Source organism: Mus caroli, unplaced genomic scaffold (assembly GCF_978045245.1).
Source record: "Mus caroli unplaced genomic scaffold, Mus_caroli_1 scaffold_8, whole genome shotgun sequence".
In the NCBI taxonomy this organism is placed as follows: domain Eukaryota; kingdom Metazoa; phylum Chordata; class Mammalia; order Rodentia; family Muridae; genus Mus; species Mus caroli.
The window spans coordinates 124,652,857-124,679,328 of NW_028227263.1; the positions used below are offsets into that span (position 1 = coordinate 124,652,857).

The 26,472-nt window shown below is 49.3% G+C and overlaps 1 protein-coding gene and 1 non-coding gene across 2 annotated transcripts; both read right to left on the bottom strand.

The window, feature by feature from the left end:
• Positions 1-6,960: 6,960 nt before the first annotated feature.
• On the bottom strand, positions 6,961-26,211 carry LOC110298879 (outer mitochondrial membrane lipid metabolism regulator OPA3). Its single transcript, XM_021168404.3, has 2 exons — positions 25,976-26,211; positions 6,961-10,114 (listed from the first exon to the last, which is right to left on the bottom strand). Exons 1-2 carry the CDS (start codon positions 26,115-26,117, stop codon positions 9,717-9,719), a joined length of 540 nt encoding a protein of 179 aa, XP_021024063.1. The 5' UTR covers positions 26,118-26,211; the 3' UTR covers positions 6,961-9,716.
• LOC115031597 (U1 spliceosomal RNA) lies at positions 12,748-12,906 on the bottom strand. Its single transcript, XR_003837272.1, has one exon. It is a non-coding gene; the product is annotated as a U1 spliceosomal RNA (small nuclear RNA).
• Positions 26,212-26,472: the final 261 nt, after the last annotated feature.

The window sequence follows — 26,472 nt, forward strand, 5'->3', positions numbered from 1 at the left end:
CTAGATTTGCCCCAAGCTTGACTGACACACACTAATAATAATAATAATAATAATAACAACAACAAAACAAAAACCAGTGTCCAGAAGATCCTGGAAAGTGGGCATGTGTGAAAAGGCTGCCCTGGTTGGAAGGTGGGGCAGGGTTAGGGTCACAAGGTAACCACAGAGTATAAAACCCCCAAGCACTCATGCACATAAAATAAAAACAAATCTTTTGAGGGGGGTGTCGAGATAGGGTTTTTCTGTGTAGCCCTGGCTGACCTAGTACTCAGTCTGTAAACCAGACAGACCTTGAACTCACAGAACTTGAACTCACCTGCCTCTACCCCAAGTGCTGGGATTAAAAATTTGTACCGACACTGCCTGGCATACATTAATCTTTGAAAAAAGTTACAAAACTGTGTCCTCAAGTAAATTTTAGAGATAGTCCTCTATTTACTATCTTAGTCTATCGGTGTATAACTGGGTGTGCATGGTTAAAACCAGACACTGGGGCTGGAGAGATGGCTCAGATGTTAAGAGCACATACTGCTTTTGCTAGGGACCTGAGTCCAGTTCCCAGATCTCATGTCCCACTACTGCCTGCAGTCCAGCTCCATGGGATCTGATGCCCTCCTCTGTCCTCCATGACACTAGAACACACATGGCACACACAGACACATGCGCATAAACACAAATCAAAAAATTAAATCATACCTTATGGGATGGGACAAGCATCGTAGAAAAAATGAATACGTAACCCATCAATCAAAATAAAGAGAACTGCTCTCTGTCAACCACTTAGCAACTAAATTTCTCTTGAACCCTATAAAAGGAAGCTCTAAAAAGGAACAGAGTCCCGTAAGAGTGCTCCCTCCTTAGTGGCTGTGGGCCTCCCTAAGCTGCACCACCACTCTGCTCTGTTGTCATTTACAAACCCACTTGAGCCCTATTTTCAGTTCTTTGCTGTGTGTGCTGAGACAAGGTCTTACCGCGCACCCCTGGCCTGGAACTAACAAACGCCCAACTGTCTCTGCCTGCCAAATGCTGGAGGACTGAGGGCCAAACCCTTTCAGGGCTGGGTGAATACCGGAAGAGCTTGCTGTCCACTGCAGTTGTTCCCTGGGGCCCTCATCTGACTTGGAAGCTTGTGTTTTTCCTCAATGGCTGTTTCTCAGTAGGTCATGGACACACTGGCTGTCCCGGAGGCTCAGGCCTGTGTTCCCATGATGTCTTCCCACCACCTCACCTCTTTTCTCAACTCTTTATAATTTTTCCTTTTGAGCTAAGGTCTTACTGTATAAACCAGGTTGGCCTGGAACTCAGATCCTCCTGGCTCTTCCTCCCAAGTGCTGTGATTAAAGGTGTTCTCCACCCCTGGCTGGATTCCATCTTCAATTTGTTTCTCCCTAAGGACCTGGGAATGTCACTTTTATGAGAAGACGTATGTACCCATCTGGAGGCCTGGCTTTTGCTCTGAGATCCCTGGAGATAAGCTTGAGGTGCCTGGAATGTCTGACCTCATGTTCTATATTCAGGCAGTTTGAATCTAGATTTGCTGGACTATATCCCTAAGTACTTTTCTCAAAAAGGGTGTTTGGTAAAATGTTTTGAATCCTTTCTTGGGTTGTCAAGGCTTTGGTTTTTTGAGATAGAGTGTTCCTGGCTGGTCTGAATCTCACAGGCTGGCCTCGAACTCAGAGATCTGGTCTCTGCCTTCTAAGTGCTGGTCTAAAGGCTTACACCACTATATTTAACTTCATTTTAATTTTTTTTTTTTTTTTCGAGACAGGGTTTCTCTGTATAGCCCTGGCTGTCCTGGAACTCACTTTGTAGACCAGGCTGGCCTCGAACTCAGAAATCCACCTGCCTCTGCCTCCCAACATTTTAAATTTTTTGTTTTGAGATAGGATCTGTGTAGCCCTGGCTGTGCTGGAACTCACGCTGTAGACCAGGCTGGCCTCGAACTCAGAAATCTGCCTGCCTCTGCTTCCCCAGTGCTGGGATTACAGGCGTGCGCCACAACGCCAGGCTTCTTTTATTTATCTTTACAATGTATTTATGATTAGTATGTGTGTGTCCAATGTTCCAGTTGGAGAATGTAGAAGTCAGAGGACAACTTTTGGGCGTTAGCTCTCTTCTACCTGCTGAGCCATCAGTTCAGCCTGCCTCACTCACTGAAGCTTATATTTGTCTTTGATATTTTGTGTGTGTGTCCATGTAGAGAGGTCAGAGGGCAACTTGCAGGGAGTCTGTTCTCTCCTTTAACCCTCTGCATCCAGGGACTGAACTCAGGTCTGCAGGCTTAGCGACAGGTATTGTACCCTTGCAGTTATGTGGCTCCCCCTCATTTGGTTTTTTTTTTTTTTTTTTTTTTTTTTTTTTTTTTGGTTTTTCGAGACAGGGTTTCTCTGTATAGCCCTGGCTGTCCTGGAACTCACTTTGTAGACCAGGCTAGCCTCGAACTCAGAAATCCGCCTGCCTCTGCCTCCCAAGTGCTGGGATTAAAGGCGTGCGCCACCACGCCCGGCTTATAGTTTTTAATCATAGTTCCTGATTTTAGCTGACCTCCCCATGCTGGCCACTGAAACTCTAATGTCTTAGTGCCTCTGGCTGGCCATAAAGAAATTCTACGATGTTCCTTGTGCAATAACAGGTCACAGGACTCTACTCCAGAGGGGCCCTGCTCCCTGCCCGGGAAGGAAGGATGCTGCAGAGGTCTAGAAGAATCTAAGGGAAACAGGTTCTGTCAGCTGGCTTTTGCCACCTGGCCTGAGAACTCTGGAAGACGGAGCAGATACACTCAGGAGCATAAAACTCTAAGATGAAGGCGTCACTTCATCTGCAGCCTAGTCAGGGGCTTCAGCAGCAGCCAGTAAGCAGAAGTGTTTCTCTGGGTTTGCTGAGAACACCCTCAGCAACCCATCTATGCCATCAGTGACAGGGAGCACTGGAGCAGGTGCAATAGGGAAAGAGAGCTGGATTCTGTAGCCTGAGGCCACCCTGCTCCTCCTCTACCAAAGGCTGGGTTCTGTTTTGTTTTTGTTTTTGTTTTTGAGATAGGCAAAAGCCTGGTAGCCCTGACTAGCTTTGAACTGGACACCCTACTGAATTTTGGGTTTATCTTCTGGGATTAATGGAGTTCACCACTACACCTGGCTATCTGGGCTCTCACTGAAGGTAGCAAGTAGTGTGCACTTCTGCTGGCAAAGGTAACTGTATAATGACTTTTCATTTTAATTAGACTCAAGATACAGCTTGCACAAAATGAACCAGGAATCCACTCTTCTGCTCTGGCTGCCCACACTAGTGCAGAGTGCAGAGCGCATCTACAGTACATACATAGAGTTCCCTGTTCCTCTTGCTCTGTTCCACAGACTGCTTAGGAGTGACTCCCAGGCTCTAGTGAGCCTCCTTTCTGTATCCGAGTAACCTAGTGTGAAGGCATCCCCACCCATGCTTGTTAGGGTTTAGAGTCATGTTGATATTGCTTTGTTTTATTCTGAAGCAGGGTCTCATATAATCCAGGCTAGCACTGAACTCACTAGTGACTTCAGTGACTACTTAGCCCGGGCTAGCCTTGATTTCCTTATCGTCCGAATTCCACCCCCACCCTAGTGCTGGGCAAACACTAAGCCTGTTCTCTGTTGTTTTGTTTTTTGGCCCAGGTTCTCATGTAGCCCAGGCTAGCCTTACACTCACTGCAAAGCTGATGACGGTCTTGCACTCACTGAACCTCTTGCCACCACTTCCCACGTGTTGGGGTTAAAAGCCTGAGCCACTGTTCCTGGCTTTACATTTATTTACTGTCTTATTTTAGTCCAGGATGGCCTCAAATCTGTGACACTGTCCTGTCTCAGTTTATGAGAACAGGGATTAAGGTATGTGTTGTCACATTCAGATAATATTGTTTAAAAATATATATCTTAAATGCACAGAACACATACATGCATGTACATATACAAACATTTATATAGTTCTTATCGATTTATTTTATGTGTATGAATATTTTGACAGCATGTATGTCTGTGTACAAAGTGCGTGTGTGGAAGAGGGCCCTGAATTCTCTGGAACTAGAGTTAGAAATGGTTGTGAGCCACTGTCACTATGTGGGTGCTGGGAGTTCAATTTGGTTCCTCAGTAAGGTTTTTTAGACAGGCTCTCACTGTGTAGCCTTGGCTGTCCCAGAACTCACTCTGTAGACCAGGCTGACCTCAACCTCAGAGACTGGCCTGCCTCTGCCTCTCAAGTGCTGGGATTAAAGGCTTGAGCCACCTCTGCCCAGTTATAGCTCTTCTTTATGAAGTAGATTACCACAAAACAAGACATAGTAGCGAGTCCTGCTGGGTAATGACTTCGCCAAACTGTCACTCCAGAAACACAGACAACATCACACACATCATGTTACAGATACAGATGTGCACAGAATTACACAACCCTGCTATCCACATACAGGGAGAAGAGAATTCCTTTAAGATGTGCCCAGGCAGGATTACATAAGCTCCTCCTTCTCAAGGACTGCAGTGCAAGCTCAGGCCTTTTGAGGCTGCTGGTAGCAGCTCCTGGGGGGTTGAGAATCAGGAACACAGACACACACCAGGGGTCCAGGCCTTAGTGACCTCCTGTTCCAGAGGTTTAGTTTGATTATCATTTTTATTTAGTTTGTTTTTCAAGACAGGGTTTCTCTGTAGCCCTGACTGTACTGGAACTCACTCTGTAGGCCTGGCTGGCCTCGAACTCAAAGAGATCCTCCTGCCTCTGCCTCCTGATTGCTGGGTTTAAAGGCATGTGCCACCACCTCTCTGCATCTTTGAGACAGGGTCACTCTACATGCCACTGGCTGTCCTGGAACTATGTAGATCAGGCCAACCTAGAACTCAACAGAGCTCTGACATCCTCTACCTCTCCAATGCTGAGGCCAGCCGGGCGTGTTGGCTCATGTCTTTAATCCTAGCACTCGGGAGGCAGAGGCAGGCGGATTTCTGAGTTCGAGGCCAGCCTGGTCTACAAAGTGAGTTCCAGGACAGCCAGGGCTACACAGAGAAACCCTGTCTCGAAAACCAAAACAACAACAACAAAAAAAGGTGTGTGCCACCACACTTGGCTCCCTAAGAGGGTGACCTTTGTCTGCCCTTGCTGTGTGGGGTCAGTGAATTTCTCCTGTAAAGAGCCAATGGGTAACTGTTCTCAAGCATCTCAGAGTCTCAAATTCTGCTAAAGTGGCCATTGACAATGTGAAAGTAAGTGAGCACAGCTGTTGTAATAAACATTTATTAACTGATTCAGCTCAGGGGCCTAAACTGCTAAGCTTTGCATTGTTAGGATTGATTGTTCTTACCTGCGTCTTCATCCTATGGAGTTTTCAACTTTGAACTTGAGGCACCTCCACAGTAGCAGGATGTCAGGTATTTAGTTTATGTAGTGCCGGGGACTGGATTCAGAGCTTCAGGCATGCTAGACAAGAGCCCTGTCTACTGCATCACTTCCCCAGGGCCAGCTCTTTACCCGTATGCTGGAACGGCAGCACCATGGTGGCTCTGCTGAGCTTTGTCTTGTCCCTGGCTTCTCCAGACACGGGGAGAAAACTGGACACAGTAGCTGCTCCATGCACATGTGTCCAGTTGGTGGGTGATAGCACCCCAGCCACTAGGCAGGCTTTTCCTGCCAGTCTATCTATCCACAGTGCTCACACAGGCCAGCCAAGGGATGGCTTTGGGGCCAGGGGAACCGGCTGGAGCTTGTATAAGATTCATTCTCTTATGGTGGCTTGTCCAATGAGACCAACAGCCAGGGATGGGACAGGCAGAGCCACCAACACTGGTTCAGGCTGTGTGAGCTGGTATGACAAGGTTCTGTCTGCAATGTCCTAAAGCCCCAAATCACTCAGAGGGAGGAGTCTAGGTCCAGCCCCATCTACTCACATAACCGGGTGATGCTGGGTGATGCTGGGTGATGCTGGGTGATGCCGGGTGATGCTGGGTGATGCCGGGTGATGCTGGGTGATGCTGGGTGTGCAGTTGTTCCTCACTGGGTTGTAAATCCATGAGGCTGGGGCTGCAGCTGATGGGGGGTGGGCACCCAGCATGGCAAAGAACAGGGCAGCTTTTGTGGTTAAGATGGACTTTAAGGTCATTTTGAGAAGGATAATGACTTCCCAAGTGCTGAGATTCATCAGAGGTACGTGCTACCGTGCCTGCTGCAATTCTGGGTTGGTTTAGACAGGGTATTGCTATATAGCCCCTCAAACCTGTAGTCTTTTTCTTTCTTCTTTATTTATTTATTATTATATCTAAGTACACTGTAGCTGTCTTCAGACACTCCAGAAGAGATGTCAGATCCCATTACAGATGGTTGTGAGCCACCATGTGGTTGCTGGGAATTGAACTCAGGACATTCGGAAGAGCAGTCAGTGCTCTTACCTGCTGAGCCATCTCTCCAGCCCCCTAGCAGTCTTTCTTGTTTAGCAGGAGTACCAAGTGTTGGGATTACAGGCCTATGCCATCCCTGGAATTAAAAAAAAAAAGTTCTTATCACATTTTGTTTATTTTTTAGTGTGTTTATGGCTGTGTGCATATTTCAAGGTAAATACGGAGGTCTAACAACCGAGGGAGTCAGCACTCTCCTTCTACCATCAAATCCTGGGGATCCAACTCAAGTCATCAGGCTTGGTGGCCAGTGCTTCCATTTGTCAGCCTATAGGATTTTTCATTCCCTTCCTTCCTTCCTTCCTTCCTTGTTAAAGATTTATTTATTTATTTATTTATTTCACATATGTGGGTACACTGTCCCTGTTTTCAGATACACCAGAAGAGGGCATTGGATCCCATTACAGATGGTTGTGAGCCACCATGTGGTTGCTGGGAATTGAACTCAGGTCCTCTGGAAGAGCAGTCAGTGCTCTTAACCTCTGAGCCATCTCTCCATCCCCCTTTGATTTTTTTCAATTAAAAGCACACACAAATAAAATTGAAGACAACCAGCTTCATTCATAAATTTATTCTCCTCCTCCTCCCTTTGTGGGGATATGTAACATTGCAGTGAGTAGGGAGTCAGAGCCATGAAAGCTGCTCTGGCCTCCTGCCCCAGAGGCTTCTGGAACCACACACCACACCACGGTGGATTCCTCCACTGTCATCATGGGAGAGGCTGCCATGTCCACATACACCAGGACCATGTGAAGGCTCCACTGGGTCAGAGTGGGCTCCGAGGCCTACTTTCATGCTTGCATGACCCAAAGGTGACATTTCATCTCGGTGCGTGTTTCCTCCCAAGCAAGCAGAGAACATATTCCTATGGGGTTCTTCACCAACAGTGAGGCTGGTCTGTTGGAATAAGGACTGACCTGATGGAGCTCAGCGCCCTCACCTGTCTTGGCTTTGCCATAACTGCTATAGACTGACCCAGGGCAAGGAGGCCAGGGCTGGCCCTGGAGCTCTTAGTGCCTGGCTGGACTCCACAGGGGTAACCATGGCAAACAGGCAGCTTTCCTGGCTCCTCACTCTGTCCTCCCCTCATCACCTAGCCATGTGTGTCCTTTGTCCCTAGTTCAGCTTTCACCTAACTCAGCTGCTCCTCAATTTAAAGACAGCAACTTCAGCTTCTTCTAGAAGAAACTGAGGTACAGTTTCAGCATTGGTTTCAGTCTGGGGAATCCTGGGGATGGGTCATTTTCATCCCCTTGGGGGAGCCCTACAAGTGCCACGTCTAGGGACAAGGGCCAGGGAGAATGAACCTGTTACCTAGAGTCAGACATCTTGGGTGTGGCCTGGCGCTTTTCTGATAAGAGGGCAGAAACCCAGTGCCTCTGGCCACTGGGAAGAGGTTGGGCCTTATCTCATCTTGCCCTGCAGCCAGAATCATCTGGGTCCTCTGGTCCTTCCTCCCCACCCTAGTAGCTAGTCCCTCCTGAGCTATGGGGTCTTGGCCAAGTCACCTAGCTTCCCTTTTCCCGAGCCTTAGTTTCCCAATGTGGGAAGGGTTCACAGGATGAGTCTCGGCTCCTTTTTCCCCAGAGCCAAAACCTCTGGCTTTCCTCCAAGGTTGTCTTTTTTTCTTTTACTTTTTTTTTGTTTTTGGAGACAAGGGTTTCTCTGTGTAGCCCTGGTTATCCTGGAACTCACTCTCTAGACCAGGCTGGCCTCGATCAGAAATCCACCTGCCTCTGCCTCCCAAGTGCTGGGATTAAAGGCGTGTGCCACCACTGTCCAGCTCGGTTGTCTTTTTTACTTTTTGTCTTTTTTTCTTTTTTTTTAAAGACAGGGTCTCTCCCTGTGGTTCAGCAGGCTGTCCAGGAACTCACAATGGGACCCAGGCTCATTCCTGCCTCAGCCTCTGAGTGGTGGAATTTCAGGTATGTGCTACCAAGCCCGGCTTTCTCTATTGTTAATGATCACTGGCCCAGTTTGAAGGTCCATATTAATTATGCCCCTCATATATCCTTAGGAGGCCTCCTTATTCTGCAGCTCCATCAGGAACTGGACAACCATGACAGTGACTGCTGCACCCACAATCCTTCTGGAGCTATAGTGGTTAGCCCAACCCCAGAAGCCATGAGTAGGCTGCCGGAAGAGCCAAACAGCATAGCAGGGGCCTTGCATCTTAGAATGGCAGAAGGCAGCAAGCTGAATAGAGGGCCTTCAAAAGAAAACCCCATGTCCGAATCCTGGGGCCTATGTGTCTCCATTTAGAAAAAGGGTCTTAGAGACGTAATAAAGGCTCTTTCAATGTGGTCATCCTAGATTTAGGGTGGGTCTTGTATTCAGGGCAGGTGTCCTTGCAAGAGACAGGTGGGGGAAGAGAAAGCCACAAGAAGATAGGACACAGAGTCTAGGAGATCTGGGGCCCCTGAAGCCAGAAGGAAGTGGGACCCAAACACCCTGACCTCTGCTGCTGGCTTCCAGAACGGTGGGAGAACAGGTTACTCTGTTTCCTCCATCACATTCCCAGCAATATGTCATGTCTGGGGGGAGTGAGCAAGGAAGGTGGGGCAACAGAAAGGGTAAAGGGACCCAGACCTAAGGGGTATGAAGGGTCGGAGGTGTGTGTGTGTGTGTGTGACATCTAACCCACCCAACTGAAAAATACCACAGAAGGACAGGAGGAAATGTGTGCCACCCGAAACAAGGTTCAGGGACATTTCAGGACAAGGCAGCGGGGCTGTGACTGAGACAGGTCAGAATGGAGCCAGATAGGATCAGTCTGTGCCTAGGGAGGAAATGGGGTAATGCCACAGGCTGAGGGGTAAGGGGACCTATCCAGGCGTGATCCCCTGGGGACCTCAGAGGGAGAATGAGGAGAGAACGGGAGCATCAGTTGCACTCTGCTGCCTCCATGGGAGCTACATTGACCTGAGGCAAGGCTCAAGGTGGCCTGGTTCACCAAAGGAATGAGGCGCTCCAATGATGGCCAGGTGACCTTGTCTATGTCATGATCAGACTTGAGCCTGGTTCCATCTTTTGCCTTTGCCAGAGCAGTGGAGAGTCAGGTGTCTGAGACCTTGAAAGTCCAATGAGGGGCTGAGGGCTCTGAGTCAGAGGCTGGATAGGCTCTGAAGGCTTCTGCTGAGTGCTCCCTGGGGAAATGCCCAGATCCTGTCAGTAAGGGGTGACCACATGTCACAGCTACATCAAGGTCCTCGTGGTTTCTGCTAGGCCAGAGCATCCTAGGCCAGGAGGTGTGAGGAGAAGGCCCTATTGGAGGCCACATGGTCACAAACAAGTCCAGGCCCTGGCAGCTGGCTATTTCTTGGAAGATGCTGCCTGGCACTTGGAAGTACAGTGAGCATTGCAGACCTGACCACGCACCTCCTGCAGCTCCTCCCGCAGCTCCTCCAGGGCACTCAAGGAGGGCATCGCTTGTGCCTGAGCCTGCAGCGCCTCTAAGGCCAGTGCCAGGCGGCCCACCTCATCCTGCAGAGCGTTCCAGGCTGCCCGCTGTTCCTCCTCCTTATTGCGCTGCTGAGTCTGGTGGCGCCAGTACTCCAGGACCAGGCAGCCTCCACCCACAATGAAGATGGTGGCCTCACCCAGCAGCTCAGCACCCAGCTCTGCTGCTGCCTCCTCATTCAGCGGCTTGATGGTAGTGCCCCGGAAACCCATTATGCGCATCTTCGTCCGCATCTCCACCCAGTGGTACACTGCAGGGGAGAAAGAGGTCAGGTGTGTTCCGAAGCTCCACCCCCATACTTTCTTGTTCCAGTTGAAGTCAGAGACCAAGGTGGGAGTGGGCAGTCACCTTAAGCACCTGTCCCTTGCTTCACCCAGGGAACATGGAATCTCCTCCCAGGGTGACCTGGGGGCTTTGTTCCCTCAGTAATAAGGTCAGTACCCAGGGCTTCATGCATGCTGGACACACCTGCTACCACTAAGCTATACCCCATCTTTTGTTTTAGATACATGGATGGATGGATGGATGGAGCTCACACTGGCCTTCAGCTCCCTATGTGGACAAGGATGACCTTCAGCCTCAGACTGTTTTTCTACTTCCCCATGTGCTTGGATGACAAACATTACGTCCTATTGCTTTTTACTTTTTTCCAGATGTAGCACAAGCTGGCCTTGAACTCATGATCCTCCTACCTCTGCCTCTTAAGTAGCTGGGGTAGTTCTGCACCATAAGGATCAGGCCTAGCTCCAGAAACATCCTTCAAAGCACAAGAAAATTCCAGAGAGCAGCAATGAGCAGAAACCTGACGAGAGCAGAGGTCCTCAGATGGGAAGCCATGCCCCTAACAGGTCACAAGCACCTGCTCCCCGACTGTTAAGAGCACACAAGCTGTAAACGTCCATCAGGCACACTTAGCTCCCACTGCCCCTTTAGGCCACCACACAGAGTGGCCGGCTGTCTTCCTCCATGGCACTGTTGCCTACTTCCCTGGCAAGAGACCAACTCCCTTTCTTTTCCTTCCCAGAATGCAGAGGGAGGGTTGCAGCTTTTGTGAGCAGGGAGGCTCTGATCCTAGGTTCTCAGTGCAAACTGACAAAGCTCAGTGGGGAGCAGAGGTGCCTCCCTGCCTGACTTCACTGGCTTGGCATCATGAGTGCCCATTAAGTGGGAGGAGATGGAGGAGGCGCCCGAATGTACTTTCAACAGAGCCTTTTCTTTTCTTTTTCTTTTTTTCCTTTTTAAAGACGGTGTTTCTCTGTGTAGCCCTGGCTGTCCTGGAACTCACTCTGTAGATCAGGCTGGCCTCCAACTCAAGAGATCCATCTGCCTCTGCCTCCCAAGTGCTGGGATTAAAGGTGTGTGCCATCATTGCCCAGCTGAGTCTTTGAGATGGTCTCACTATGCCTGGCTGACCTGGGAATCCACCATGTACAGCCAGGCAAGCCTTGAGTTTGTAGGAATAGTCTTGTCTCAGCCTCTCAAGCTGTGAGCATCACAGGCATGCGCCACCATTCCTGTCTTCATTTTAGTTTGTTTGTTTGTTTGTTTTTTCGAGACAGAGTTTCTCTGTGTAGCCCTGGCTGTCCTGGAACTCACTCTGTAGACCAGGCTGGACTTGAACTCAGAAATCCACCTGCTCTGCCTCCCAAGTGCTGGGATTAAAGGCGTGTGCCACCACCACCCGGCCTTCATTTTAGTTTTTATTGTTTTTTTTTGTTTTTTTTTTTTTTTGTTTTTTTTTGTTTTTTTTTTTTTTTATTTTTTTTAGGTTTTTCGAGACAGGGTTTCTCTGTATAGCCCTGGCTGTCCTGGCACTCACTTTGTAGACCAGGCTGGCCTCGAACTCAGAAATCCGCCTGCCTCTGCCTCCCGAGTGCTGGGATTAAAGGCGTGCGCCACCACCGCCCGGCTGTTTTTATTGTTTATTAAACTGGTTTTGTTTTGTTTTGTTTTAAGACATGGTCTCACTGACTAGCCTTGGCTGATCTGGAACTCACTATGTAGACCATCATGCGCTTTGCTTTCTTGCTTCCTTGTTTTGTAACAGGGTCTCATGTAGCACGCACTGGCCTCAAATATGCTACACAGCTAAGGATGAGCGCCTTCCTGCCTCTGCCTGAGACCACAGGCACGTGCCACCTTCCTTGACTTATTTACTGTGTTTTTGAGACAAGGTGTCACTGTGTAATCCTGCTGGGACTGAACCTGGGACAGAAAGCCTCCTAAGAGCTTCTACTGCAGGACTGTGCCTCTATGACCAGTTTCCTGTACACTTTAGGCCTGCCCTTAGTATTACATGCATGTTGTATCTCAATAAGAATACACATCCAGAATTGGCAACGGCAAGATGATACAGTACCTAAAAGTGACTGACACCTCAACTCAATTCCTCTAAGTTGTCCTCTGATTTCCATATGCTCAGTAGTGGCATGTGGACACACACACACAAAACATAGAATATAATTTCATCCAGACGTGGTGGCTTTTAATGCCAGCGTTAAGGAGGCAGAAGCAGGTGGATCTCTGTGAGTTCAAGGCCAGCCTGGTCTACAGAGAAGTTCCAGGACAGCCAGGGCTATTACATAGAGAAACTCTGTCTTGAAATACAAACAAACAAAAACAAAACAAGCAAGCAAGCAAACAAACAAAAAAATTTACAGAATTTACATACAAGAGCTGGAGGGATGGCTCAGTGGCTAAGAGCACTTGCTGCTCTTCCAAAAGACCCAGGTTTGATTCCCAGCCCCCACACGACAGCTCACAACCTTCTGTAACTCTAGTCTCATAGGATCCATTGCAAGCATGTGCACAGACATCCACTCAGGCCAAACATAACACACATAAAGTAATAAAAATACATCTTTTCTTTTCTCCCCTACCCTCCACAGGAGAGCTCAAACACAATCCCCCACTACCACAAATTATTCTGAATTTCCTGCATTTGGAGAAACTGCAGGCTCAGCACATTTGGAGTGCAATGGATAAGTCTCGCTCTGGGAAAACCACCTTCATGAACATGGTATCTCCCCTGCCAGTAAGTGTATAAAAACAAATTTAAATATAAAAGAATGAATATTACTAATGAAACCCCAGTGAAGTGGTTTGGGTACAAGGACTTATTTCTCAGCCTGTGCTGCCTCAGGGACTTGATTCTCTATGGAACACTCCCCATTCACAAAGCCAGGCTCATCATAAACTCCTAATAAGATATCTAGCATCATTTGTCAAGAAATAGCATAATTAAATTACCGCTGTTGCTACTGTTAAGTAAATTATCACATGGCTCTGAGCAGTCTCTGGTTGTGTCCCAGTGAGCTCAACACTCACTCTGAGGCCTACCACAGTGCCACAGACCTTTCCTACTAACACTTAGGAGGCTGAAGCAGGGGGATAACAAATATGAGGCTAGTATGTAATGAGAGCTTGCCTCAAGAAAATAAAAGAACAGCCTGGAGAGACAGTTCAACTCTTCTTGTAGAGGACCCACAACAGGTAGATCCAGCTGATTCTGGCCTTCATGGTGCATATATATGTGTGCAGGTACACACATACATACATAAAATAAAAATAAAATTCAAAATTTAGGGAGATGGAGTGATGGCCTAGCAGTTAAGAACGCTGGCTGCTTTTCCAGGCGAGCCGGGTTTTATTCCCAATACCCACAGGGTGGCTCCCACAGTTTGTAAGTCCAGTTCCAGGAGATCCCAAGTCGTCGTCTTCTTGCCTCTACAGACACCAGGCACACAAGACAGACATATAGACAGACACCCTGTGTAGCCAAGGCTGCCCATGAACTCCTCCTGGTTCTGCCTCTGAAGTCTGGGATCACAGGTATGCACAGCGCGCGCACACAGGAGCACACACACACACACACACACACACACACACCATCTGTCCCGTTGACTCACAGTCCTTCCTTTACAGCAGCTCCTGGCACCCTCAGACACTAAATACAAGGAGTGGTGACTAAAGCAGGCTCCTAATGACTCCGCCAGAGAACGACCTCTGCCTATGCCCCACCCAGATCTGGACAGAGCAGCCGGGCTTAGGAGAGGGACACCTGTGAGCTCTGGCGGCTGAGGGCTGGGTGGTCCTGGGTTCCAGTCCTGCACCTGCTGCTTAGTTGCTGTGTGACTGGCACAGTGCATCTGCTTCCCATTTTGCAAATGTGGAGAGCAGCAGGTAGAGGAGGGGGTGCAAGTGTGGGGTGCTCCAGGCATGGCTCAAAGGCTTGCCGGCTCATCATCCCAGGAGTGAGCAAGGGCTGTAGCAATCTGATAGGAGATAGCAGGGCTGCCTGAGGAATGGAGCTGGAGTTGAGCCCTAGGGCACTGTGGTTAAGGCCACCAAGGAGTCAGGCTGTCTGGCTTGAAGCCATTTACCACCTCCTGCCCTAAGGCCTCAGTTTCTTCATCTGTGGGACTTATAATGGCCACAGTAGAGGTTCACTGAAGTGCCTGTAATTCCAGCACTCGGGAGGCTGAGAATTAAGACTGTTTCAGACTAGCCTGAGCTACATATTAAGACTCTCTTAGGGTTTTACTGTTGTCAACAGACACCATGACCAAGGCAACTCTTTTTTTTTTTTTTTAAAGATTTATTTATTTATTATATGTAAGTACACTGTAGCTGTCTTCAGACACACCAGAAGAGGGCGCCAGATCTCGTTACGGATGGTTGTGAGCCACCATGTGGTTGCTGGGATTTGAACTCTGGACCTTCGGAAGAGCAGTCGGGTGCTCTTACCCACTGAGCCATCTCACCAGCCCCCAAGGCAACTCTTATAAGGACAACATTTAATTGGGGCTGACTTATAGGTTCAGAGGTTCAGTCCATTGTCATCAAGGTGGGAGCATGGCAGTATCCAGGCAGGCCTGGGGCAGGAGGAGCTGAGGGTTCTACATCTTCATCTGAAGGCTGCTAGCAGAATACTGACTTCCAGGAAGCTAGGACAAGGGTCTAAAAGCCCACACCCACAGCGACACACCTACTCCAACAAGGCCACACCTCCAAATAGTGCCACTCCCTGAGTCAACAAAGACACAGGCCTCCATTTCCCACAGCAGGGCAGGCAGCACATGAGCAGGACGTGGTAGTCTACCATAGGCTTTGAAAGAGCCTTTTCCACCTTCCCAAGTCTCGGCTCTCTCTCCCCTGGAGCCTGCTGGTAGCTGAGGATGACCTTGAGCTCCCAATCCTACCCCCGCCGTTCAAGGGCTGCATTTACAGGCTTGCTTCTCTACGCCTGGCCAGCTGCTCTCACCCTCACTCCCCAGCATAGAACCTAGGGCCTCAGTGCACACTTTATCACTAAGCTGCACCCACAGGTGCCTCCTGAAGGGTAAAATGCATGGTGTGAGGCTTTGAGATGGTTAGTGGCTAAGAGCACCGACCACTCTTCTCAAAGACCTGAGTTCAGTTCCCAGCAATCACATAGCAGCTGATAGATGTCTACAACTGCAGTTCCAGGAGCTCCAACACTAGCTTCTCCACTCCTCAGGCACTTGGCATGTGTTCAGTTAAAGAAAAGAAATAAGAAGCTTGGTGCTCACAGCTCTAGCAGTCTTATGGAGGTCATGAGAACTGGCTGAATTAAAAAAAGAAAAAGTCAGCAAGAGGAAGATAGAGTCACCAAACCACTGAGAGGTGCTGTACTGTCTAGCTAGAAGGAGGTCTGTCTGCAGGTTTGGTTAAGATTTACTGGCTGGTTTTCAATGAACTTGAGAGGAGTACAAAGACTTGGAAACTCCCACTGTCGGGGAGCTATTCAGTCAGCTTTCTGTGTCTGCCATGCAGCTAGAGCAAGCCCAGGTGCGGCACAGAGCTGAAGAACTGACCCAGGCGCCCTCTCCTGTCCATCCAGAGTACTGCAGGCAGCCTGAGTAAGGAGTCTGTGATACAGCACTATAAATCAACCAGCCTTCAAACACAGTGGGAGGACCTGAAGAGGTTGATTGTTTTTGTAGCTATGGAGACAGAAGCAGGCTAAGCACTTAACTATATGCCCCCTCTGTTGTTCTGAGACAATCTCACACAGCCCAGGCTCACCTCAGACTTGTTAAGTAGCTGAGGATAACCTAGAAGTCTTGATCCTCCTGCCTCCACTTCTCAAATGCCAGGTGTGTGCCACCAAGCTTAGCCCCGGTTGATTAAAAACTGTTTTGTTTTGTTTTTTTAAAGATTTATTTATTTATTATATGTAAGTACACTGTAGCTGTCTTCAGACACACCAGAAGAGGGCGCCAGATCTCGTTACGGATGGTTGTGAGCCACCATGTGGTTGCTGGGATTTGAACTCTGGACCTTCGGAAGATGGCTCTTATCCACTGAGCCATCTCACCAGCCCCCTAAAAACTGTTTCTTTTTAGACAGGCCCAGTGGCCAAGCTTGGCCCTAAACTCACAACTGTCCAGCACCAGCCTCTGAGGAGCTGGGGCATAGGAACACAGCACTCAGTCAAGCAGCAAGAGTTGTGACCCCTTGTCACAGTGGTGCTCACTTGTCACAGTGAGCACCGCTATGGTTTTTTTGAGGCAGGATTTCACTCTTTGGGCCATGTTGGCCTTGAATTATCAGCAATCCTCCTATCTTAGCCCTCTGAGGATTGGAATTATAGATGTGAGACACCACAACTGAAGGAAGACATTGTTTTGTGTACACAAAACCACTGGGGGGTGGGTGGCATGGATAAAAAATTCTAAAATGAAGACCAAGCAGAGTGGCCCACGCCTTCAATCTCAGCATTCAGGAGGCAGAGACAGTGTTTCTCTGTGAGTTTGAGGCCAGCCTGGTCTACAGAGTTCCAGACAGCCAGGACTACACAGAGAAACCCTACCTCTAAAAACAACAACAGAAGAAAGAAAGACTGAAAGAAAGAGTAAAAAATAATTAATGCCATCCCTTCTAATTGTTTTTTAAATACTTAAATATATCATGTTAACAAGATACATAACTGGTAATAATGAAGGGCACGCACGCACACGCGCACGCACGCACACACACAGAGGAAAGTGTTTCCTTAGCAGGAGAGCATCTTGAGTTTTGGAGGTCAACAGCCTGGCTGCCACACACAGGAGCTAATGTGACACTCTTAAGACTATAAATAGACCTCAGGGCAGTGACTTTCTCTGGAGAGCATTAAGAATAAAAATGCCAGTGCTTCCCCAGGTCAGCTGGGCCATGCCATGTAGGTGGCACCCCTGGGCATCTCAGGCAAGTACCCACAAAGCCACATTGTGCCTACAGGTCATCTACCTGCTGCTCGGCCAGCCATTATGCAGCTGTACTTAATCCGGTATTTGCCTGTCCCTCCCTCCCTAACTTCCTTCCTGGAGACAGGATCTCACCATGGAGCTCTGTCTAGCCTGAATCAGGCTGGCTTTCAGTTGAGAGAGATCACCTATCTCTGCCTATGTGCTCGGATTAAAGATGTGCACACTGCCAGGCAGTGGTGGTGCACGCCTTTAATCCCAGCACGTGGAAGGCAGAGGCAGGCAGATTTCTGAGTTCAAGGCCAGCCTGGTCTACAAAGTGAGTTCCAGGACAGCAAGGGCTACACAGAGAAACCCTGTCTCAAAAAACCAAAACCAAAAACAAAACCTAAAAAACCAAAAGATGCACACACTGCACTGCATGGTACTTTCTATTTGCGAGTATGTGTTGCTGGGGTGGGTCCAGGGCCTTGTGCGTGCTAAGCAAGCACACAACTACTGGGCTACACCAGCACTCGTCTTTCTTCTCTTTCTCCTTCATATTTGTCTGTTGAGATGGTTTTCAGGAGCCCAGCTGGCCTGAACCAACTAAGCCTCCTGCCTCCACCTCCTAGGTGCTGGGGCTACAGGTGTGAGCCACTGCACCAGCTCTCTTTCTTTGGTTTTTGAGATAGGATCTCACTGTAGAGCCCAGGCTTGCCTGGAACTTGAGATCTCCTGCCTGGCTCCCCAGGCTTTGGGATTACAGGCAAGTGCCACCATGTCTGGCTATGCCTAGTTCTCCAAGTGAGGTGCGACTGGTTGGGGCTGTCATTTCTAGATGTTCTAATGGTTCCATTTTTCCAGTTTCCAGGCAATTTTCAGTTTTACTTGTGTTTATTATCCTTTTTTATCTTTTTAACATATACACTTAGGTATTTTTGTTTTTTGTTGTTGTTGTTTTGGTTTGGTTTGGTTTTTTGAGGAAGAATCTCATGTAGCTCAGGCTGACTTCAAACGATAGCCAAGGATGCCCCTGAGCTTCTGATCTTCCTGCCTCACTTGCAGGGTGCTGGGTAAAGTGGTGTAGCCACACCCTTTATGCACACTGGGCCTGGACCCCGGGGCTTCTGCATGTGAGGCGAGCAGTCTACCAACTGAGCCCCAGGCTCAGCTTTAGCCCTGGCTATTTTAAGTTCACGTCTGGTAATACTGTGACTTGCAGTGTTTACAGGTCTCGGCTTGCCAGACTCTCTTTAGGCTCCAACTCAGTGTGGTGCTCCCATTGTCTATAGGGAACACATTTTCTTTTTTTTTCTTTTTTTTTTTTTTTTTGGTTTTTTGAGACAGGGTTTCTCTGTGTAGTCCTGGCTGTCCTGGAACTCACTCTGTAGACCAGGCTGGACTCGAACTCAGAAATTCACCTGCCTCTGCCTCCCAAGTGCTGGAATTAAAGGCGTGTGCCACCACGCCCTGCTCGGGAATGCATTTTCTATTGTGGTCCCATGCGTGCCACAGTATCACTCGAACTTCTCTAAACCACATACCAAGAAACACGGCAGATACATTCCTTTTTAGCAAAATATAATTTAGGCTGTAAACCCACAGAAGGACTAGCCAGTGGCCACAAGCTCAGGGGACAACACCTCCATGTAGAGGCTGAGGGGACAGCCAGTGCTGAAGCAGGTGTATACATGGGGTTTTAGGTTCCTTGTCCAATACAAAATAATATTAAAGACAACAGTAACAAGGAGCCTGCCAACTCCACTGAGAGCCGAGGCTGTGGTCTTTCCAGGGTGTCTTGACAGGCAGCATCCTGCCCAGCTTCCCTGCAGCATGGCTCCCATCCCCCAGGCCATTAGGAGCTGGAAAGGTCCCAGACAATGTGGTGGCCTGGGCCCAGCCCTTCCCTCGCTGTAGGAGACCTAGCCTCTCTTTCTGGAAAACTCAAACCGTCAGTTTATAAGAAGGTGTGGTTCAGCATGGAGCATTTGCAGGCAAACTGGGGGCACTGGGTGCTTTCACAGGTGGCCCCGCCCCTCACAGCCACCTTGTGAGTTTGACTTTCTCACTTGTCTTTATTCACAGCTATTTTCCCAATATAAGCTTCTATTTCCCCTTGTTGTGTGCCTCTGCTGCTGAAGTGCTTTGTTTTGAGAAAGGGCCTCATGAGTCCTAGGCTGGCTGACCTATCACAGTCCAGAGCTGAGGACGAATGCCCATGAACTCCGGATCTCTTGCCTCTGCCTCCCTAGTGCAGACGTTACAGGTGTGTGCCGCCTGCCCACTCTTGTTGGTTTTCTGAGGCAGGACCTCACACTGGAGCCCAGTGCGATGCAGGTACCTCATGCATCAGCCTCCCATTTGCTGGGATTACAGGCGTGTGGCACCAAGCTTGGCTCTAACTGAAGCTTCTGATCAAATAGCCACTGCCAGCATGCTAGAATTGGAGAGAGGAGGCCCAGACTTGCGTAAGTAGTAAGCCTACGAGGGCCAACTGCAATGTAGGGCTCACAACCCATGCAAGCTGCAAGTCCTAAGTGTGAGACAGAACAGGTGCTAACAGCACAAGAGCTGATATTATCATGATGGTGACAATAAAAAGAAAGCTGGCACCAAATTTTTATGTATTTCTGTAAGGAGCCGTCCTCACATTCGCCATTATAAGATGGCACTGACACCTGTGTTCTAAGTAATAAACAAACCATCTGCACATGCGCTGGGGTAGTTTCCCACCCCATGTGCTCTGCCTTTCCCGTGATGACAACTCTGGCTGATGGGCTGCAGCCAATCAGGGAGTGACACGTCCGAGGCGGAGGACAGTCCTCCATAAAAGGGAGGGGGCTCCGCCATCTCTCTCTCTCTGGCTCTCTTCTCCACTGGCTCCTGATGGGGTAAGCAATAAAGCTTGTGCCGCAGAAGATTCCGGTTGCCCTGAGTGTGTTCTTACCAGGGGGAACAAAAGCGGCGGGCAACATATTTCAACTAACATTCACAAGAGCACGTAGGGATTAGGCCAGGGCTAGGGTGTGGCTCAGTGGTAGAGCCCCTGCCTAGAATCCCCCAGTGAGGGGCTGGGGGCGTGGCTCAGTGGTAGAGCCTCTGCCTAGAATCCCCCAGTGAGGGGCTGGGGGTGTGGCTCAGTGGTAGAGCCCCTGCCTAGAATCCCCCAGTGAGGGACTGGGGGCTTGGCTCAGTGGTAGAGCCCCTGCCTAGAATCCCCCAGTGAGGGGCTGGGGGCGTGGCTCAGTGGTAGAGCCCCTGCCTAGAATCCCCCAGTGAGGGCCTGAGGGGTGTGGCTCAGTGGTAGATCTCCTGCCTAGCATGCTTGAGGCTCTGAGTTCAATCCTTAATTTTATAAAGAAAAAAATATTTTTCCTTTGTCATAATAACTTATAAAAGTGTCAGGACACTCAAAAACAGAGTACAAAACCAGGGCCCAGGAAGGTTAACTAACTTGCCCAGGTTCCTTAGGCTGGCTGTGGGCCATGCTATGCTATCAGTGGCCTCAGAGCATGCTGAGGGCACTGGTCATCAGTCATAAGTACTCAACTCTGCAGAAAGGCAGTGGTGTGCCCAGGACACCCAGAGGAAATCACAAAGCAGAGACACAAGGGCAGACAGCCCTTATCAGTGTGCCAAGCCCTATTCTCACATGACAACAGACTCCATGCCCTCCCAGCCACTGAAAACAACCAGTCCACAGGCTCTAGGTCAGAGTCTTCCACTATCATACAGGAATCTCGGGGGTAAGTTTTATGACTACCTCCTTTTGTTGTTTTGACAGAATCTCATGTAGCCCAGGCTGACCTCAAACTGGCTAGTAACCAAGATGAACCTTGAACATACTTCCTCCTGTCCTCAGACTCCCAGGGCTGGCATTACAGACATGCACAACAAAGGCCAGATGTTTGCCTGGTTTTGAAATACAGAATAAATGCTCAGAGAGGGCAACCTGCTCTGAATATCACACAGCCAATCAGTGGTGATACCAGGATTCAAATCCAAGGGTGCCTGCACTGTGGTCAAGTATGCCAGTTTATGTTTCCTGCACTGTCTGTGGCCGGCACTCAGGGCTGCTCCGACTGACAGAGCCATAGGGATAACACTGTGCACATCCAGGCCCTACCCTTAATGGCCCACAGCACTCACTTCCTGCTGAACGGGACTGTGATGAGTGGGCTGGGAGCCTGGTGGAGAGGACTACAGGGAGAAGCCATGGGACCTAGCGGTACTACTCCACGGTGGCACCTGCCACCTGTCACTCAGCTCCTGCACCCCAACAGAGCCCAGCCAGCCACAGACTAAAGAAACAAAGGGGTCGTCAGGCTGGAGAGATGGCTCAGTGGTTAAGAGCACTGACTGCTCTTCCAAAGATCCTGAGTTGAATTCCCAGCCACCATATGGTGGCTCACAGACATCTACAATGTGATCTGATGCCCTCTTTTGGTGTGTCTGAAGAGAGCAACAGTGTACTTACATACATAAAATAAATAAATACATAAATAATCTAAAAAAAAAAAAAAGGAAAAAGAAACAAAGGGTGGGTCACTGCTGTCAGGTGTGGTGGTAAATACCTGTAATCTTATTGTTGTGGAGGCTAAGGCAGGAAATTCACATGCATTTGATTGAGACCAGCCTGATCTCACTGTGTAAATCTGTCTCAAACACCCCCCTCCCCCCAAAAAAAGAACCTTCCAGAGCTGGAGCTGGCTCTGAGGTTAAGAGCATTTCCTCCTCTTGCAGAGGACCTGAGCTGGGCTCCCAGCACCCTGTCACTCACAACCATCTGTACCCCAGCTCCAAGGGATCTGACTCCCTCTTCTGGTCTCCTAGGGTACCTGCACACATGTGGCACACACCCATACACATAAATAAAAATATACCTTGTTTTTTTCTTAATTTAAACAAGAAAGAAAAGGCCGGGCGTGGTGGCGCAAGCCTTTAATCCCAGCACTCAGGAGGCAGAGGCAGGCGGATTTCTGAGTTCAAGGCCAGCCTGGTCTACAAAGTGAGTTCCAGGACAAGACAGCGAAGGCTATACAGAGAAACCCTGTCTCAAAAAACAAAAACAAAAATAAAAAAATACAAATAAAAAAAAAAAGAAGGAAAAGGAGTTAGTGGGTTGCAAGTGTGAGACACCATGCCTAGCCTTCGAGTGTTTTTTCCCCCTAGAGCTCCAGCAGGAGTGTAGTCCCCAGAAGTTTCTGCTAGTGGTTAAGAGAGTACAGACTTAGACGGTGAAGACTCAAAAGTGGAGCCTCTAGGCCCTAAGATCACTAGGATGGAAGTCAAGGACAGAATTCCAGACTCCTGATGGCATTATAAACAGAGACGAGCCACAAACACAGTGATGTCCCAGAACTCTAACAGCAAGTAGGCCATGAAAAGAGCTGAGCCTATGCAAATGATACCCAGGCTCTGAGCTAAATAAACCTCTTTTCTTTATACAATTAGTCTGCCTCAGGTATTTGGTTACAGTGATGAAAATACAACTAATACAAAAGTGGGCATCTCTGAAGGACCACAGTCTTGCTTACTGCATGTGGCAAACTAGGAAAATGAGCAGCACACTAGAAAGAAAGAAACACAAGTGAACCAGGGTCTTCCTGCCCAAAGTCCCCCTCAGCTCCTTGGAAGCACGTGTGACACACGTTGTAATGGAGGCCCAGGGAAAAGAGCACTCTGAACTTGCAGCACATGTCTAAATCCTAGCACTCAAAAGACCTCCGCAGCAAGAGGATGGCCACAAGTTCCAGGCCAGCACCCAGAACTGTACAACACTTTCTCTTCAAAAGCCAGAAAAACAAAACAAGACGATTGCCTTCCAGGAGTGTGGATCACCTGAGACAGGCAGGAACTACAGGGCGGGCTTCTGCTTCATGACTACTGCAGTGCCGGGGACTTCTTCCCTGTATTCTCTCAGCTGTAGCAGCCACAATGGCCTTCCCAGCTGTGAGGATAAGGCTCACAGGGGAACACAAAACAGTGAAATTGTTGAAGCCATACAGTAAGATGTATAGATTTCCATGCCTGTACACCTGCATGTGGCAGGGAGAGACGGGGATCAAAAGCCTGAGGTCATCCTCTAGTACATGGCAAGTGTGAGGCCCGCTGGGCTACATGAGAGCCAGTCACAAAAAGTTAGTAAATTATGCCTTGAGGCTGAGCTGTGATTCAGTGGTAAAGTTCTTACCCAGTGCACACAAGACCCTGTGTTCCATCTTCAAGGCCACACACACACACACACACACACACTGTCAACACACACTCACCATACACACATGCAAATGCACATGCACACTCAGGCATAGGATCAGATCCTATACCCCTTAAGGATCAGAACCTTCTAATGAGCCCTGCCCCCTCAGGAAAAAAGCCCAGGTGTTTCCAGTGGTCAGGCTCTGTCCTCACGTGAGCGCTCCCCCCATTGCCTTGGTCTCCTCCATTCCATGTGCGGAGGCAGGGCGACCTTTGAAGAACCCCTGCTTACAGAGCTCCTTTCACCTCATTTCTTTTCTTCCACAGAAGTTGTTGCTACCTAACAGGCTTTTATTTTTTGGTTTTGAAACTGAGGCTTAAGTTACAGCCCAGGCTGGCCTCAAACTCGAGGTACTCCTCCTGCCTCCGTGTCCCAAGTGCTGGAATGTGCCCCCATGCCTGGCTAGACTTCCTATTTTATATTTTAGGCATTGATTCTGGTTGTGGCCTATCTTCGATGATAGGAATCCCTGAGGCCTGGATTTCTTTACATCTTCATATTCCTCACAGTAAGACAGCATTTCAGGCTGCATAAATGCACAGAGGACATCCATACAGGGGGAGAGCAAGGCTACTGCAACCACTAAGGACTAGGCTGGGAGAATACAGCCTGGACCGCAGTAGGCAGGCACTAACTGCTCCTGTCTTTCAATAGCCTCTGTACAGAACTGGAAACAGAGGCTCAGGTGGGTTATGTTCCCCTGCCCAAAGCCATCATTTAAGGGGTAGGGTAAAGCCGTTCCCTAAACCACAAAGCTAAAACTAGTCCCAGGACTTGGAAGAAAAGCAGGAAGCTGAACAAGCCCGGAGGTCCAGAGTCCACGGCTAGGCTCTGGCACAAGCCTCTACCACGATGAACTGACTGTAATGGAGTGTGATCTTGGAGAGTGACCAAATTCCTGCCTGCGATGGCTTACTTTTTTTCTTCTATAAATTTAAGTTGTCATCCCTGGCTTGTGTCCTGCAGATCTTGGAACTCACTTTATAAGTAAAGCTAGTTCATAACTTGCACTGACTCTCCTGCCTCTGCCTTCCAAGTGCTGAGATTGACGAACATATGGGACCAGTTTGTTTGTTTGTTTGTTTTGTTTTGTAGCCAGGGTTTCTCTGTGTAATAGCCCTAGCTGTCCTATAACTCACTCTGTGGACCAGGCTGGCCTTGAACTCAGAGATCTGAAATCTACCTGCCTCTGCTTCCCAAGTGCTGGGATTAAAGGCATACACCACCATGCCAGGCTGGTTTGTCTGTTTGGTTATTTAGTTATTTACTTATTTATCTTCGGTTTTGAGACAAGGTCTCATGTAGCCCAGACTGAACTCAATCAGGTATCTCAAGGTATCTGACCTCCTGTTCCTATTGTCTCAACCTCCCAAACACTGGGGTGTGAGTCTATACCATCACACCTTGCTTCAAAAATCCAAAAATTTCCCCTGCAAGACCTTTGGCCCTGGCAGAAGCTCCACCAAAACCCAAAATGACCAAGAATCTTATTAAACACACATGTGGAGGAGAAAAGTCAAGGGTCCCCTTAGTGCCCATGTTCCACCCTTGGAGCCAACAATGTCCCTCAGTGGTCTGGTGAGATTCTCCTCACCCTTCAGTCTCAGTTGGAATATTCCCTCTACCGGGAAGTGCTCTTTGTACTCCATGTCTGGTCAGGTACCTAGTGGGCTCTACCATCCCATCTAGATTGTCACTGTATGTATGAGTCTTGGTTCGACAGACTGGTACTGGCATAGACCCTGTTGTTTCATAAGCAGGGTCAGCTCAAAACAAACACTCATCATATCATTTATAAGCTACATGGGGCGTTGGATAAACATGAACAGTAGTTCTTGGCAAATTACAAAGACTTCCCCCTCGTCTCTGCTTTACAGAGATAGATCAGTCTTTTCTAGGAGCACACATCTAGTGCGTTTGCGAAGCAAGTGAGGTCTCTGCTCAGGAGACTCCCTTGGCTCACCCGGCTGCTCTAAACTCGAGACTGCCTACAGTTCCTGACAGTTCTGAGGTAACGCGGACATATTAGGACCGTATCTCCCAGTGTCGGGCTAAGAAGCCTGCACGGTGCGGCTAATGAACGAAAAGGATCGGTGTGAGGAAACTCATAAATAAACGGAAGGACGCCCATTCTGGGTTCATCCTTTTGCCAGGTCGCAAGATTCCAACACCATCACGACCCTAACTCAGTGTAAAACTAACGCACAAGCTCCGTGCTCTAAACCCAGGGTGATACGCAAATCACCCACAGGGCCGGAGGGAAACTGAAGGACAAGCTGGGGTTTCTGTAGTCAAGTGTCTCTCTTAAGGATGCCTCCGTAACGGAACGCTAAGGGGGCTTCTTCTCGGTCCCGCCCCTAACTTCTGACAATAAGCTCCACCCTAGTGTTTCTCACACCTCATCCTATTGGCTGGTGTAGACGTCAACCGCCAGAAGCCCTCTTCTCTATTGGCTTGCATTCCAAACTCGCGCGGTGACGCCCCTGACTGCTCTCCCTTCTTCCCTATTGGGTGAGTGACACGCCCCTCTAGCAGAAGCCATCCTCATTGGCTATAGCGTTTTGCCGGTTCGCGCCGGGATTGGTCAAGCACAGACGCCGTTCCCCTGAACCAGAAAGATCGGGAATGGAAGGGCTAGAGGCCTTGGGGTGAGACTCACGCTGGGCTGGCGGTAGGCAGATGTAGGTCTTGAAGAACTCGCTGCGGCGGGCGGCATCCTTGATACGGTTGGCCAGCGGCTTGCTAACCTGCCGGATGCCCAAGTAGAACAGCTTCGCCATGGGGAACGCGCCCACCACCATCTCGGCGGCCGCCCTGGGGCACGCGCAACCTTGCTGACTGGGCGGGGCGCCGCCGACCTCGCCGTTCCTCCCCCGCCCGCCCGTGGGCCGTGCGTGCTTGCGTAAGGAAGGACTTGCCTACGTGCCTACGTAGGAGCGTGCGTTTGCACGCTCGCGGCGGGGGTGGTGGGGAGGGTGTTTGTCTGTTGGGGGGGGCGCTCGTGACGTCACCGCGTCGACGCCTCGACGTCCGTACGTTGGGTATGCAAATGTACGGCGGAAGTGAAGCGTCAGAGGGCGGTGCCGTTAAACGGCCGCTCGTGGGAGCGTGGCCGGAGCCCTAGTCCCGACGTACTGACGTCACCGCGTCTTGCGT

What these genes read in the sequence shown, in the direction of transcription:
- LOC110298879 (XM_021168404.3), bottom strand. Translation starts at nt 26,117, where the DNA reads ATGGTGGTGGGCGCGTTCCCCATGGCGAAGCTGTTCTACTTGGGCATC. An exon ending in CTGCCTACCGCCAGCCCAGC is followed by an intron (nt 10,115 to 25,975) that starts GTGAGTCTCACC and finishes TCTCCCCTGCAG; the next exon opens with TGTACCACTGGGTGGAGATG.